General features: G+C 55.9%; 1 protein-coding gene across 1 annotated transcript in view; it reads right to left on the reverse strand.

Moving 5' to 3' along the window:
* Positions 1-436: 436 nt before the first annotated feature.
* The window catches only part of LOC144489896 (histone-lysine N-methyltransferase ASH1L-like), a gene marked incomplete at its 5' end in the record, with an annotated part of 46,224 nt that continues 32,021 nt past the window's right edge, over positions 437-14,639 (reverse strand). Inside the window, 5 exons of the mRNA XM_078207728.1 lie at positions 437-657; positions 1,916-2,178; positions 3,208-3,249; positions 7,386-7,426; positions 12,156-12,322. Coding sequence (XP_078063854.1) covers positions 566-657; positions 1,916-2,178; positions 3,208-3,249; positions 7,386-7,426; positions 12,156-12,322 — 605 coding nt within the window. The remainder of the gene's footprint in view (positions 658-1,915; positions 2,179-3,207; positions 3,250-7,385; positions 7,427-12,155; positions 12,323-14,639) is intronic.

Raw genomic sequence — 14,639 nt, forward strand, 5'->3', positions numbered from 1 at the left:
AATTGACGCCACTTCATGGATGGCGGGTTTGGCAACTGCGATAGTGCCCCACTTCCCCACCCCAAAATAAAAAGTTTCCTTCTTTAGGCTGCCACGGGCCGAAGGAGCACTCGGTTCACTGAATCGAATCCCCCCCCCACCTCGCCGTTTAATACGAGGAAGGCCGTGCACACACACACACACACACACACACGCGCGTGCGGTGTGTGCACACACTGGAAGCGCACTCTGCAGCTCAACAGCTCGCTGGACCACTGTGTCCAAGCGCTAACGCCTTGTGATTTTTGTGTCAGTTTCTTCTTCCCGACTGCACCCCCGCCTCTCCTGTCCTATTTTTAATAGTTTAATCAGATGGCTCGGGGGAGGTGGGGTGGGGGTGGGGGAGGGAGGGGAGCATGGGGAGGGGGTGGCGGGGGTGTGTGTGTGTGTGGGGGTGGGGGGGGGGGGGGGGGGGTGGTGGGGCCCATCCCTCAATTCCCTTTCTCTCTCACGCTGTCAGGACGCAATAGGACAGGGCAAAACCAGGATTTCCAAGGCAGGAAAGACTCCTCTCCACGGTGGTGCATCACTTCCTGAAGCTGCTCTCGGTTAACATCAGTGTGCGTCTCCGCAGCCTTCTCCCCGAACCTTCCTCCAACAGGTAGGTCACATCAATAGCTGGAAAGCACACAGACCAAAGGGGAACTCAGTTACTAATCCAGGCCAGGTCTACTTAACCAATTCATTCAGAACAACCGCCGGAATTCTACCTGCATCGGGGCAGGCAAGAGGCGGACACATGGCAAGTAACATTCATGCCACACAAGTGCCAGGCATTGTCCATCTTCAACATGACTCAGCTGAGAAAGGAACAGTGCTCCAAAAGCTCGTGATTCCAAATAAACCTATTGGACTTTAACCTGGTGTTGAGAGACTACTTACTGTGCCCATCTCCAACAAGAGAGAATCTAACCATCTCCCCATGACATTCAATGGCATTGACCATCACTGAATCCCCCCCGACTATCAACATCCTGGGGGGTTACCATTGACCATCACTGAATCCCCCCCGACTATCAACATCCTGGGGGGTTACCATTGACCATCACTGAATCTCCCCCGACTATCAACATCCTGGGGGGTTACCATTGACCATCACTGAATCCCCCCTGACTATCAACATCCTAATGGTCAACAGTCAGGGCTTTAGATGGAAATAATTTTCACTCTGGGTTGAGGATGCCATTCCCAGTTTATCATGTCCACACGCCCTCAGCTTCTAGCAGCCAGCAGCTCTCTGGTACATTAACCAAATGACCGCGTTTTACCCGCGGGTCCAACCCCGACAGCAGCAACAGACGGAGCCCCAGAGGGCTGCAGGGAGACGCATAGCCATCTTTGCTGACCCTCCCTTCACATCACACCACCTGCAGTACCAGTTAGTGTTCGGCGACCCGGGGCAGGGCCTTTTCCCCGAGAGGTTTAGAGACCATGTCATACCACTTCCAACAGTGCAGGAGGCCATTCGACCCATCGAGCCTGCACCGACAGAGCAACTCACCCAGGCCCACCCCCTGCTCTTTCCCCTATTCCCACATTTATCCTGCTAATCCACCTAACTCATACATCTTTAGACACCAAGGGGCAATTTAGCACGGCCAATCCACCTATCCTGCACACATTTGGAGTGTGGGAGGAAACCGGAGCACCCGGAGGAAACCCACGCAGACACGGGGGGACAACGTGCAAACTCCACACAGACAGTGACCAGAGGCCGGAATTGAACCCTGTTCCCTGGCGCTGTGAGGCAGCAGCGCTAATCATTGTGCCACCGTGCCGCAAGTTACCTCGGCACACGCATACATTTATCATCAGGCACGGACGGCTCAAGCAGCGCTGAGCACCGAAAGCGTTCTGCCCGGCGGCCGGGACTCACCATTCTTTCCCGGGATCTTGGCCAACAGGTTGAGGAGTATTTTGTTGAGGTTCTCCCTCTGCACTCGCTGCTTCTCCTCCGGGCTGCAGTCCACTTTCGGGGGGGCGGTGCTGCTCTCGCTCTCTTGCTCCTCCAGATGTGGCATTTCAGCGGCTGGCTGCTCCTGGGCGGTGGACATGTCCTCGATGATGGGGGGCGGCAGGTCTTCCTCCTGGACCACCTCCTTACAGTGCACTTTTGTTCGCTCGCTTTTCCATGACGACCTGTTGTTCAATCAACCAGACCCCAAAAAGGAGAGAGAGAGAGAGAGGAGACAGACCAGCTTCAGAACTCTGGTGAATAATATTTCAGGCGCACTGCATGCACAGACCCTGTTCCTGCCACAGTCAGATGCTACATCTCATCGTAATTGGTGCTGTGTGACTTGCTGAACATTCGGTGGAAAGTAACTCACACCCGGGTGTGGAGTTTCCAAGCTTAACGCTTTAACACTTGGATAACGCTGGTCCTTTTAGACATAAAACTATTCCCGACTGGTGTTGGAGGGTGAGCTGCCTCCATGGGGAAATTGGATGGTAATGACGTGTTTTTAACCCGAATCTTCTTGTATGCTACTCAGTGCGCACTGGTGAATATTTTTTCAGGCATTTAATTCCGTTTGAATCATTGAGGGACAGAGCACAGGAGAAGGCTGCAAGCCTACTCGTGGCAATGCCTGCTGTTTGAATAAGTTATCCAGTTAAGTCCCACTAACCAGCCCTGAAAAATGTCCCCCTCCCGTTTTGAGTATTTATCCAATTCTCTTCTGAAAGGTGCTGGCTCAGATTCATTTTAATTAATTAAAAATAAACAACGGCGGTTTCTGGTTTACAAATCCAGTGTCTTTTTTTCAGAAGATAGTCCTGGGGTTTAGCCTGGATTTTGATCTGTGACTCAGACTGACAGCACGCAGCACCTGATAGGAACGATATTGCATCTGCTCCAAACTGCTTCCCACTCCCAATGTAACATTGACATCACTGGTCCCAATTTCAGAGGATTCGAGAGATCGCCGGACTTTATGTCACATGTGGTGCTAACCTAGAAGGGGGATGTCTTGCCCTACTGCACAAGAACTAAAGTGACTGCAATAACGATCGCGTTTCTGTGAATCACATTGCAAGAAGAGTATTGAGCCCCACTTTTAACCAGGCGCGCACACACACACACACACATGCACAGGTATTATGAAGGCATTTTTAAATGAATCAGTCACTCATTCACTTAATGTATTCACTAATGTCATTACTCACATCTTTGTTAAGGCTGTTTGGTAGGTGGGAGTGCAGCAAAGTCTAAGATGAAGGGAAATAAAAGTCACCCAGTATCAGTGGAAACATTTTGGTGTTTCTGAATCAGCTGCTGTCAGAGAACAGAGCACCGCTCTCCAACAGCAACCGAAGGTGATGAGCGAACTGCGGTCCAAACTGAGTTGCTGAGTGGGATAGGTACCGAGAGAGACGGGGGGTGGGGGGGGGGGGGGGGCAAGGGGTGCCTGCACCCACTGCCTGCCAGCTAGGCTCCAGGCACCGCGCACAGGCCATTCCCCTGGCTCTGCGACTGGCTCAGTACAAGGTGCGGTCCTCCAGTGACAGCAACAGGCACCCTCCCCCTTCTCTCGCCCAATAGAGAGAATGGCAAGCCCAGCATTCTGGTGGCCCCGCTAACTGACGGCTTGGGTGAGAACTGGTGGAACTTGCCCCGTGAGTGCAGGTCAAGATTAAAATCAGAACCGAGGTGTGGATTCAAGCTTACCCCCTCCACCCTCTGCATTCCACTCCTTAACCCCCCCTCAGCAGCGACCTATCCCACACCGCACAGTCCCTCCCCCCGCCAACCCCCGTGGTCTCATGAGTGTTTGGATCGCCCGTCGCTCATCCCTTAGTGCCGGCCCTGCGTGCTCCGGAGCTGCGGAAAGCAGGAAAAGACAAGACTACAAGCCTCCGACGGGAGCCTGCCGCTACACTGTGGCACGTGCTGCCGTCACCGCCACTCGCAGCACCGCAGAGAATTGTACCGCTCTTTCCTTCAGGCTCGCGAGGAACTTTTAAAAACCGAACAACGACTTTTATTAAAGCTACGGTAAATCTTTGAATACAAGAGCCTTGTACATAGCACCAACTCCGCCCCCCCACCCCATCCCCAAGCCAAGCCTCCTGCGATGGGTCGAAGATACTTGGGCGGCACAGTGCTTAGCGCTGCTGCCTCACAGCGCCAGGGAGCAGGTTCGATTCCCGACTTGGGTCACTGTCTGTGCAGGGTCTGCATGTTCTCCCCCCCGTGTCTGCGTGGGTTTCCTCCGGGTGCTCCGGTTTCCTCCCACAGTCTGAAAGACGTGCTGGTTAGGGTGCATTGGCCGTGCTAAATTCCCCCTCAGTGTTACCCGAACAGGCGCCGGAGTGCGGCAACTAGGGGATTTTCACAGTAAGTTCACTGCGGTGTTAATGTAAGCCGACTTGTAACTAATAAATAAATTTTAACTTTTAACTTTAATAGCCACATATTATATGCACCCCCTCCCTCACTCATCTTTTTGGGAGAGGGGAGGATAGTCCAAGATTTACGGGACACAGAATGAACAGTATTCTGTATAAACAATGACTGGAGTATCTTAAAAAGTGAATGGGAAGGAGAAGGTGGGTTAGACGGACATGCCCCATTCTGCGACTGGATAAAGCTTCACCTTCCTCCCTGACCACCCCATCCTGCCCAGACACAGTCTCTGAAAAATACAGCCATGAACGCAAACACTGGCATCCCCCTGTAACAAGTTCCACTCACCCCACCCGCACCCCCCCCCCCCCTTGCCTGCAAGGGCTGGGGGGGGGGGGGGCAAAGGATGGCAGATGGAGTTTAATTTAGATAAATGCGAGGTGATGCATTTTGGTTGATCGAACCAGGGCAGGACTCAGTTAATGGTAGGGCGTTGGGGAGAGTTACAGAACAAAGAGATCTCGGGGTACAGGTTCATAGCTCCTTGAAAGTGGAGTCACAGGGGGACAGAGTGGTGAAGAAGGCATTCGGCATGCTTAGTTTCATCGGTCAGAACATTGAATACAGGAGTTGGGATGTCTTGTTGAAGTTGTACAAGACATTGGTAAGGCCACACTTGGAATACTGTGTACAGTTCTGGTCATCCTATTATAGAAAGGATATTATTAAACTAGAAAGAGTGCAGAAGAGATTTACTAGGATGCTACCGGGACTTGATGGTTTGAGTTATAAGGAGAGGCTGGATAGACTGGACTTTTTTCTCTGGAGCGTAGGAGGCTGAGGGATGATCTTATAGAGGTCTGTAAAATAATGAGGGGCATAGATCAGCTTGATAGTCAATATCTTTTCCCAAAGGTCGGGGAGTCTAAAACTAGAGGGCATAGTTTAAGGTGAGAGGGGAGAGATACAAAAGTGTCCAGAGGGGCAATTTTTTCACACACAGGGTGGTGAGTGTCTGGAACGAGCTGCCAGAGGCAGTAGTAGAGGAGGGTACAATTTTGTCTTTTAAAAAGCGTTTAGACAGTTACATGGGTAAGATGGGTATAGAGGGATATGGGCCAAACGCGGGCAATTGGGACTAGCTTAGGGGTTGAAAAAAAAGGGCGGCATGGACAAGATGGGCCGAAGGGTCTGTTTCCATGCTGTAAACCTCTATGATTCAATGACAGGGGGTCAAACACCATTCCCCCAGCATCCCGGACCAGGGGCAGTTGAGCCTAAAGGTGCCGTGCTGGTCTCATCTCTCCCTCGCTCACTTATCTCAATCTGTTCCCCAAACCTCTCCCGTTCCTTTCAGGCTCCAGATGGCTGGCCAGTGGCGAGTGCGCCACGTGTTGTTCCTCACACCTGACGCTGGAAGAGCAGGCTGTTCGACTACTGGAGGCATCACACAGCCAAGCCTGACCCCCGCCCTCGCTCGAAGGACAATGCATGTGCGCACACACACACGCCTCCATATATAACCAGCCAGTGGCACATCACTGGAATTAAAAGCTAGCTCCCACCGCTCCCTGCAACAGGAGAGTTGGGACCAGGTTTAGAAGAGCCCCCCGCCCCTTTCACATCGATCCATTGCCTCCTGCCCCAGATCAGCTAACTCAGCACCCAATGTACACCCACATTCACCTCAAGTCCCAATAGCCATGCCAGCCACACCTTAGAATCATAGAATCCCTACAGTGCAAAAGAGGCCATTTGACCCATTGCGTCTGTACCATCCCTGACAGTGTATTATCTTACATAGGCCCGCACCTCTCACCCTATTCCCGTAACCCCACATACTTACTATGGCCATTCCCCCTAACCTGCACCTCTTTGGACACTAAGGGGCAATTTAGCATGGCCAATCCGCCTAACCTGTACATCTTTGGACACTAAGGGACAATTTAGCATGGCCAATCCACCTAACCTGCACATCTTTGGACACTAAGGGGCAATTTAGCATGGCCAATCCACCTAACCTGTTCTTTGGACACTAAGGGGCAATTTAGCATGGCCAATCCACCTAACCTGCACATCTTTGGACACAAATGGGGGTGGGCAGTATATTGGGAGCCTCTGCGCACACCCTCGTGACGGATGCAGGTGTGGCAGCACACAGCCCCTCCACCCCAACCCCCCCACAACCACCAATAACTCCCCCACCCCACCTGCGTCAGCCACAGGAGGGGACGTCTAAACTTAACTACCCTCAGTTGGGTGCGAGTTTCATCAGTTCTCTGGCAATTCAGCAAGTGGTGAGACAGAGGGAAGATTCCTGCTCTCTGTGGGTGGGGGTAGGGAACCCTGTTTTGCTCTGAGTGAGTCACCACCCCCTCCCCCCACCGCCCTTTGCAAGCTGACCACAACAATCCACACAGTGCTGGGGAGGGCAATGAGAGGCAGGAGAAAGCTAAATTCCAACTTAAAGAAGACTCCTCTGCCCCTCTCGTCAGCGCCATGAGTGCACCTTCAAGCTGCACTCAGAGCTAGCTATGAACGGAGTACCGGTCACTTATCTAATCGGCAATGAGATTGTAACCATCATTACTTGCTTCTGTTCCCTCTGTGCTCCCAGAGTCACTGACCCGACATGGCCAATCCCATGTCCAACTGGCCAGGTACCAGGTAGGCAAGGGTTCAGAGACCCCGGAGAGCGTCATAGCCCAGTCCAGTCCTCACTCAGTGTCGATAGCCTGCGGCACAGCTTGGGAGTGGGCACACCCCTCAGGGAGAGGGGATGATTGTAATGTTCTGCTGCAGCCTGGCAGAGATTAGCTACCACGGTGCTGGTCGCTTCCCTCCAGCCTCCAGCTAGCTGCGGGAACAAATTCAACCTACAGGAGCCACAGATCCCTGCTAGAATAAACTGGGAGGGTTAGAGACAAACCGACTCTGGACAACAGAACTGAGAGTACAAGCGAGGGTAAGGAGCAGACTGACAGTAGATATTACTCACCGGCCTCCATTTCTCTTGTAATTTTCTGGGACGTAGTGAGGCTGAGGGAGAGTAAACAGCAAAACAAAAAGAAGCTTTACTTAAAGAGCTCAACAACACAGCAAAACGCTACCCCAGCGGACCGACCCCGTGCTCACACCCCGAGCAGGCTGGGCCCCGAGCGGGATCACCCCGTGCTCACACCCCGAGCAGGCTGGGCCCCGAGCGGGATCACCCCGTGCTCACACCCCGAGCAGGCTGGGCCCCAAGCGGGATCACCCCGTGCTCACACCCCGAGCAGACTGGGCCCCGAGCGGGATCACCCCGTGCTCACACCCCGAGCAGGCTGGGCCCCAAGCGGGATCACCCCGTGCTCACACCCCGAGCAGACTGGGCCCCGAGCGGGATCACCCCGTGCTCACACCCCGAGCAGGCTGGGCCCCGAGCGGGATCACCCCGTGCTCACACCCCGAGCGGGATCACCCAGTGCTCACATCCCGAGCGGGATCACCCAGTGCTCACACCCCGAGCGGGATCACCCAGTGCTCACACCCCGAGCGGGATCACCCAGTGCTCACACCCCGAGCGGGATCACCCCGTGCTCACACCCCGAGCAGGCTGGGCCCCGAGCGGGATCACCCCGTGCTCACACCCCGAGCGGGATCACCCAGTGCTCACACCCCGAGCAGGCTGGGCCCCGAGCGGGATCACCCCGTGCTCACACCCCGAGCGGGATCACCCAGTGCTCACACCCCGAGCAGGCTGGGCCCCGAGCGGGATCACCCAGTGCTCACACCCCGAGCAGGCTGGGCCCCGAGCGGGATCACCCCGTGCTCACACCCCGAGCGGGATCACCCCGTGCTCACACCCCGAGCGGGATCACCCCGTGCTCACACCCTGAGCGGGATCACCCCGTGCTCACACCCCGAGCGGGATCACCCAGTGCTCACACTGCTCCAATCACACCTCGAGCAGGCTGGGCCTCCACTGCCACTTCCCCCTGCCTCCCCCCCCCACTCCATCCCTCACTTGGCCTCCACTGCCCCCCCTTACTTGGCCCCTCCCTGTCCCGCGGTCCCCACCCAACGCCACTCCGTCCCTCACTCCGCCTCCCACCCTCATTCCCCTCCCTCCCTCCCTCAGTTGGCCCTGACTACACCCTATCCCTTGCTCCCCAATCCCAGCTCACCATACGTGCCCTGACTAACCCCCCTCCCCCACCTTCATATCCCTAAATTAATAAGCCAAGATGTGTTGGAAATGCATAAAGATCGAGTTTCCCATCTCCATTGACACTGCCGACCCCAAGGGGGTGAGGGGGTATTGACAGGGCGGGTGTGGAGAGGACATTTCCTCTTGTGGGATAATCTAGAACTGGGGAGGTGGGGGGGGGTCACTGTTCAAAAATAAGGTGGGGGCCGATTTATAACAGTAAGAAGTCTCACAACACCAGGTTGAAGTCCAACAGGTTTATTTGGAATCTTGAGCTTTCGGAGCGCTGCTCCTTCATCAGGTACCACAAACCGCCACTCACCTGATGAAGGGGCAGCGCTCCGAAAGCTCGTGATACCAAATAAACCTGTTGGTACTTTAACCTGGTGTTGTGAGACTTCTTACTGTGCCCACCCCAGTCCAACGCCGGCATCTCCACGTCATTTGGAACGGATATGAGGTAAACATTCTCTCAGAGGGTTGTGCCTCTCCCGGGAACTGCAGTGGAAGCAGAGTGTTGGGATATTTCCATACTCCCTGTGGCTCTGGGGGTGCAGGGCAGGGATATCTGAATCTGGAACCTCACACCGCTGCCCTGCCGGGGCTCAGGTTAAAGATAGAGAGGCTATCCCACAGCACAGGTTAATGGGTAGTACCTCATTTCACAAGTTTATACCGAGCCCTGTTTCATTACCGTATCACTGCCCAGGCTGCTGACTGCTACAAACACTCCTGGGAGGGTTTTACAGATGACTTTACAGGCCAGGCTGCAGACAGAAGCCGGGACCTTCACACTACAGTCTGTCTCTCAATTCCCCCTTCCAGCCGGTCACTGGGAAACCAGATTGCCAGAGTTACAGCAATGTCAGACAGTAGCATGATCCAGGAACCCTCCTTATAACCCAGGCATCAACCAATCCGGTTATTGACGCAGACTGGCTCCTTTCCTCTCTAACTCAGTCTATACCGTTTGTGCACAGAACTGCCGCCACCCCCACACTCTCCAGAATCTTCTCAACAATCCCACCACTGACCCCCATGACCCGAATCACACCCCCGTGACTCCATCCACACCCCTTCCCCGTGACCCCATCCTCACCCCCTCCCCGTGACCCCATCCTCACCCCCTCCCCGTGACCCCATCCTCACCCCCACCCCGTGACCACATCCTCAGCCCCTCCCCGTGACCAGATCCTCACCCCCTCCCCGTGACCCCATCCTCACCCCCTCCCCGTGACCCCATCCTCACCCCCTCCCCGTGACCCCATCCTCACCCCCTCCCCGTGACCCCATCCTCACCCCCTCCCCGTGACCCCATCCTCACCCCCTCCCCGTGACCCCAAACACACCCCCTCCCCGTGACCCCATCCACACCCCCTCCCTGTGACCCCATCCTCACCCCCTCCCCGTGACCCCATCCTCACCCCGTCCCCGTGACCCCATCCTCACCCCCTCCGTGACCCCATCCTCACCCCCTCCCCGTGACCCCATCCTCACCCCCTCCCGTGACCCCATGCTCACACCGTCCCCGTGACCCCATCCACACTCCCTCCCCGCGACCCCATCCTCACCCCCTCCCCGTGACCCCATCCTCACCCCCTCCCCGTGATCCCATCCTCACCCCCTCCCCGTGACCCCATCCTCACCCCCTCCCCGTGACCCCATCCTCACCCCCTCCCAGTGACCCCACCCTCACCCCCTCCCCGTGACCCCATCCTCACCCCCTCCCCGTGACCCCATCCTCACCCCGTCCCCGTGACCCCATCCTCACCCCTTCCCCGTGACCCCATCCTCACCCCCTCCCCGTGACCCCATCCTCACCCCCTCCCCGTGACCCCATCCTCACCCCCTCCCCGTGACCCCAAACACACCCCCTCCCCGTGACCCCATCCACACCCCCTCCCCGTGACCCCATCCTCACCCCCTCCCCGTGACCCCATCCTCACCCCCTCCCCGTGACCCCATCCTCACCCCCTCCCCGTGACCCCATCCTCACCCCGTCCCCGTGACCCCATCCTCACCCCCTCCGTGACCCCATCCTCACCCCCTCCCCGTGACCCCATCCTCACCCCCTCCCGTGACCCCATGCTCACACCGTCCCCGTGACCCCATCCACACCCCCTCCCCGTGACCCCATCCTCACCCCCTCCCAGTGACCCCATCCTCACCCCCTCCCCGTGACCCCATCCTCACCCCCTCCGTGACCCCATCCTCACCCCCTCCCCGTGACCCCATCCTCACCCCCTCCCCGTGACCCCATCCTCACCCCCACCCCGTGACCCCAAACACACCCCCTCCGTAACCCCATCCTCACCCCGTCCCCATGACCCTATCCTCACTCCCTCCCCGTGACCCCATCCTCACCCCCTCCGTGACCCCATCCTCACCCCCTCCCGTGACCCCATGCTCACACCGTCCCCGTGACCCCATCCACACCCCCTCCCCGTGACCCCATCCTCACCCCCTCCCTGTGACCCCATCCTCACCCCCTCCGTGACCCCATCCTCACCCCCTCCCCGTGACCCCATCCTCACCCCCTCCCCGTGACCCCAAACACACCCCCTCCGTAACCCCATCCTCACCCCGTCCCCGTGACCCCATCCTCACTCCCTCCCCGTGACCCCATCCTCACCCCCTCCCCGTGACCCCATCCTCACCCCATCCCCGTGACCCCATCCTCACCCCCTCCCCGTGACCCCATCCTCACCCCCTCCCCGTGACCCCAAACACACCCCCTCCGTGACCCCATCCTCACCCCGTCCCCATGACCCCATCCTCACTCCCTCCCCGTGACCCCATCCTCACCCCCTCCGTGACCCCATCCTCACCCCCTCCCGTGACCCCATGCTCACACCGTCCCCGTGACCCCATCCCCGTGACCCCATCCTCACCCCCTCCCAGTGACCCCATCCTCACCCCCTCCCCGTGACCCCATCCTCACTCCCTCCGTGACCCCATCCTCACCCCCTCCCAGTGACCCCATCCTCACCCCCTCCCCGTGACCCCATCCTCACCCCCTCCCTGTGACCCCATCCTCACCCCCTCCCCGTGACCCCAAACACACCCCCTCCGTAACCCCATCCTCACCCCGTCCCCATGACCCCATCCTCACCCCCTCCCCGTGACCCCATCCTCACCTCCTCCCCGTGACCCCATCCACACCCCCTCCCCGTGACCCCATCCTCACCCCCTCCCAGTGACCCCATCCTCACCCCCTCCCAGTGACCCCATCCTCACCCCCTCCCAGTGACCCCATCCACACCCCCTCCCCGTGACCCCATCCTCACCCCCTCCCAGTGACCCCATCCTCACCCCCTCCCAGTGACCCCATACACACGCCCTCCCCGTGACCCCATCCTCACCCCCTCCGTGACCCCATCCTCACCCCCTCCCAGTGACCCCATCCTCACCCCCTCCCAGTGACCCCATCCGCACACCCCCCCCCCCTCCCCCACCAATCCATAAACTTATCCACCAGCGCCCCCCTCTCCAAACTCATTTGGTCACCTTCCCTCGCTCTCCACGCCCTTGCTGCCACTCCACCCTTCCCCTGACCCCCAGTCCGTCATTAACACTTACAGAGAAATCTCGTTTGGGTGTCAGTTTCTTGGGGAAGTGGTCGAACGCGTACGATTTTGTGCAGACGGGGTAGCGGTTGCGGTGAATCTTGTAGAAAAGGTGGGCAGATTTATCCAGGCGATAGTCACAGATGTAAACATCCTGGTCTTTCACGCCCTTTGGCCTCCCTGTAGCGGTGAAAGGTGAAAGGAGTGTAAGAGTGCGGTTACAGGCCCAGTCCCAGCCAATCCCCTCAGAGAGCCAGCATTTCACAGCTCTCCAGACACAGAGTAGACAGCTAACCACATTCATCTGTCCTCTGAGGAGAGACTAAGTGGGTGAGGATTATATTCACTGGAGTTTAGAAGAGTGAGAGGGGATCTCATAGAAACTTATAAAATTCTAACAGGGCTAGACAGGGTGGATTCAGAAAGAATGTTCCCGATGGTGGGGGGGGGAGGAGTCCAGAACGAGGGGGTCACAGTTTGAGGATAAGGGGGTAAACCTTTTAGGACTGAGGTGAGGAGAGATTTCTTCACCCAGAGGGTGGTGAATGTGTGGAATTCACTCCCACAGTGTGGTTGAGGGCAAAACGTTGTGTGATTTCAAAAAGAAATTAGATATCGCTCTTGGGGCTAAAGGGATCGAGGGATCATAGAATCCGTACAGTGAAGGAGGCCATTTGGCTCACCGAGTCTGCACCAACCACAATTCCACCCGTAATCCCACATATTTACCCTGCTAGCCCCCCTGACACTAAGGGGCAATTTAGCATGGCCAAGCCACCTAACCAGCATGTCTTTGGAGCATGGAGGGAAACCCCCCGGAGGAAACCCACGCAGACACAGGGAGACCCGTGAGGCCGGAATTGAACGCAGGTCCCTGGTGCTGCGAGGGACCCGAGTTCAATTCTGGCCTCGGGTGACTGCCTGTGTGGAGTTTATGGGGCGGAAGTGGGGTGGGGGGGGGGGGGGGGGAATCAGGATATTGAATTGGATGATCGGCCATGATTGTAATGAATGGCGGAGCAGGCTGGAAGGGCCGAATGGCCTCCTCCTGCTCCTAGTTTTCTATTTTCAATTCAATTTCGTAAATCTACTTATATTTCAATGTGAAAAGTTATAAACAAATGATGCAAAGCATTAGTAGGGGATTGCGGAGAAACCTGCTTCAACCCAGTGGTGAGAACATGGAACTCATTACCAGAGGAAACAGCTGAGGTCAGGAGTCCAGGTACATTCAAGAGGAAGGTAGACAACCATGAGGCAGAAAGGATAGACCACGATCTGCTGATGGAGTGAGATGAAGTCTGGCTAAAGGAGGCTCGAGTATAAACAGTGCAAACCTGTGGGGAGGAAGTGCCCTGTTTCTGTGCTGCACATTCTGTGTATAAAAACTTAGGGCAGCTGTGACGATACTGTGCCTTTAAGGAATGTATTTGAGCCATGTTTCCTGTGCAGGATCTGCTGTAGCAGTTCTACACACTCGGTGCCGTCCTGTCTACTGGCATCCTGCACTGTTGCTGCAGCAGTATAACTGCTTCTCATGGCTAGAATGTTGGCTTTAATCTGAACTAATGCTGCTGTTTTCCCCTGGGAGTTTGCTGAGTGGGGCTTGATTGGGACGATTGACAGGTATGGTCATGTGTTGGGGAAGCTGGGTTTACACATAATATTCAAGCTTAGATGCTGCTTTTGGAGTCGAGAGAGAGGAGTTTCTCTCTTTTTTTTCCCTCCTTCTCTGAAGTTGGAGATCTGGAATCTGCCAGGATTTAAGTCTCTTTTTTCTGGAGATTCTGTTGTATGAGAGGGGTTCTCTCTCCGAGAGTTGCTGTTTAGGAAGCTGCAGGGAGAGAGGTATCTCTCTCTGTCCCTGGTGTCTGGAGACTGGGAGCTGCCGGAGGCTGGTTTTACTTCTCTGAGGGTTTGAGGCAATATCCCTTCTCTGAAGATTGCTGTTGGGATTTCTGTCCAGAAATGTTGGAGAGCTGAAAATCCAGCATCACGTGGGCATACTCGATTTTGTGCTAACTAATTCTGAAGGTGGGTGTATGTCTGCGGGATATTGTTTTAAATTGAAACAACAGAGATAGCTAGCTAGCTGTTAAGAATTATACTGTTGTGATGTTTTGAGTATTTTAAGATTTACTAGGATGCTAGCGGGACTTGATGGCTTCAGTTGTAAGGAGAGACTGGATAGGCAGCGCATTCCTCTGAAGCGTAGGAGGCTGAGGGGTATAGATCAGCTACATAGTCAACATCTTTTCCCAAAGGTAGGGGAGTCTAAAACTAGAGGGCATAGGTTTAAGGTGAGAGGGGAGAGATACAAAAGGGTTCAGAGGGGCAGTTTTTTCACACACAGGGTGGTGAGTGTCTGGAACGAGCTGCCAGAGGTAGTAGTAGAGGTCTTTTAAAAAGCATTCAGACAGTTACATGAGCAAGATGGGTATGGAGGGATATGGGCCAAATGCGGGCAATTGGGACTACCTTAGTGGTTTAAAAAAAG

This window comes from Mustelus asterias, unplaced genomic scaffold (assembly GCF_964213995.1).
Source record: "Mustelus asterias unplaced genomic scaffold, sMusAst1.hap1.1 HAP1_SCAFFOLD_2643, whole genome shotgun sequence".
Taxonomy (NCBI): domain Eukaryota; kingdom Metazoa; phylum Chordata; class Chondrichthyes; order Carcharhiniformes; family Triakidae; genus Mustelus; species Mustelus asterias.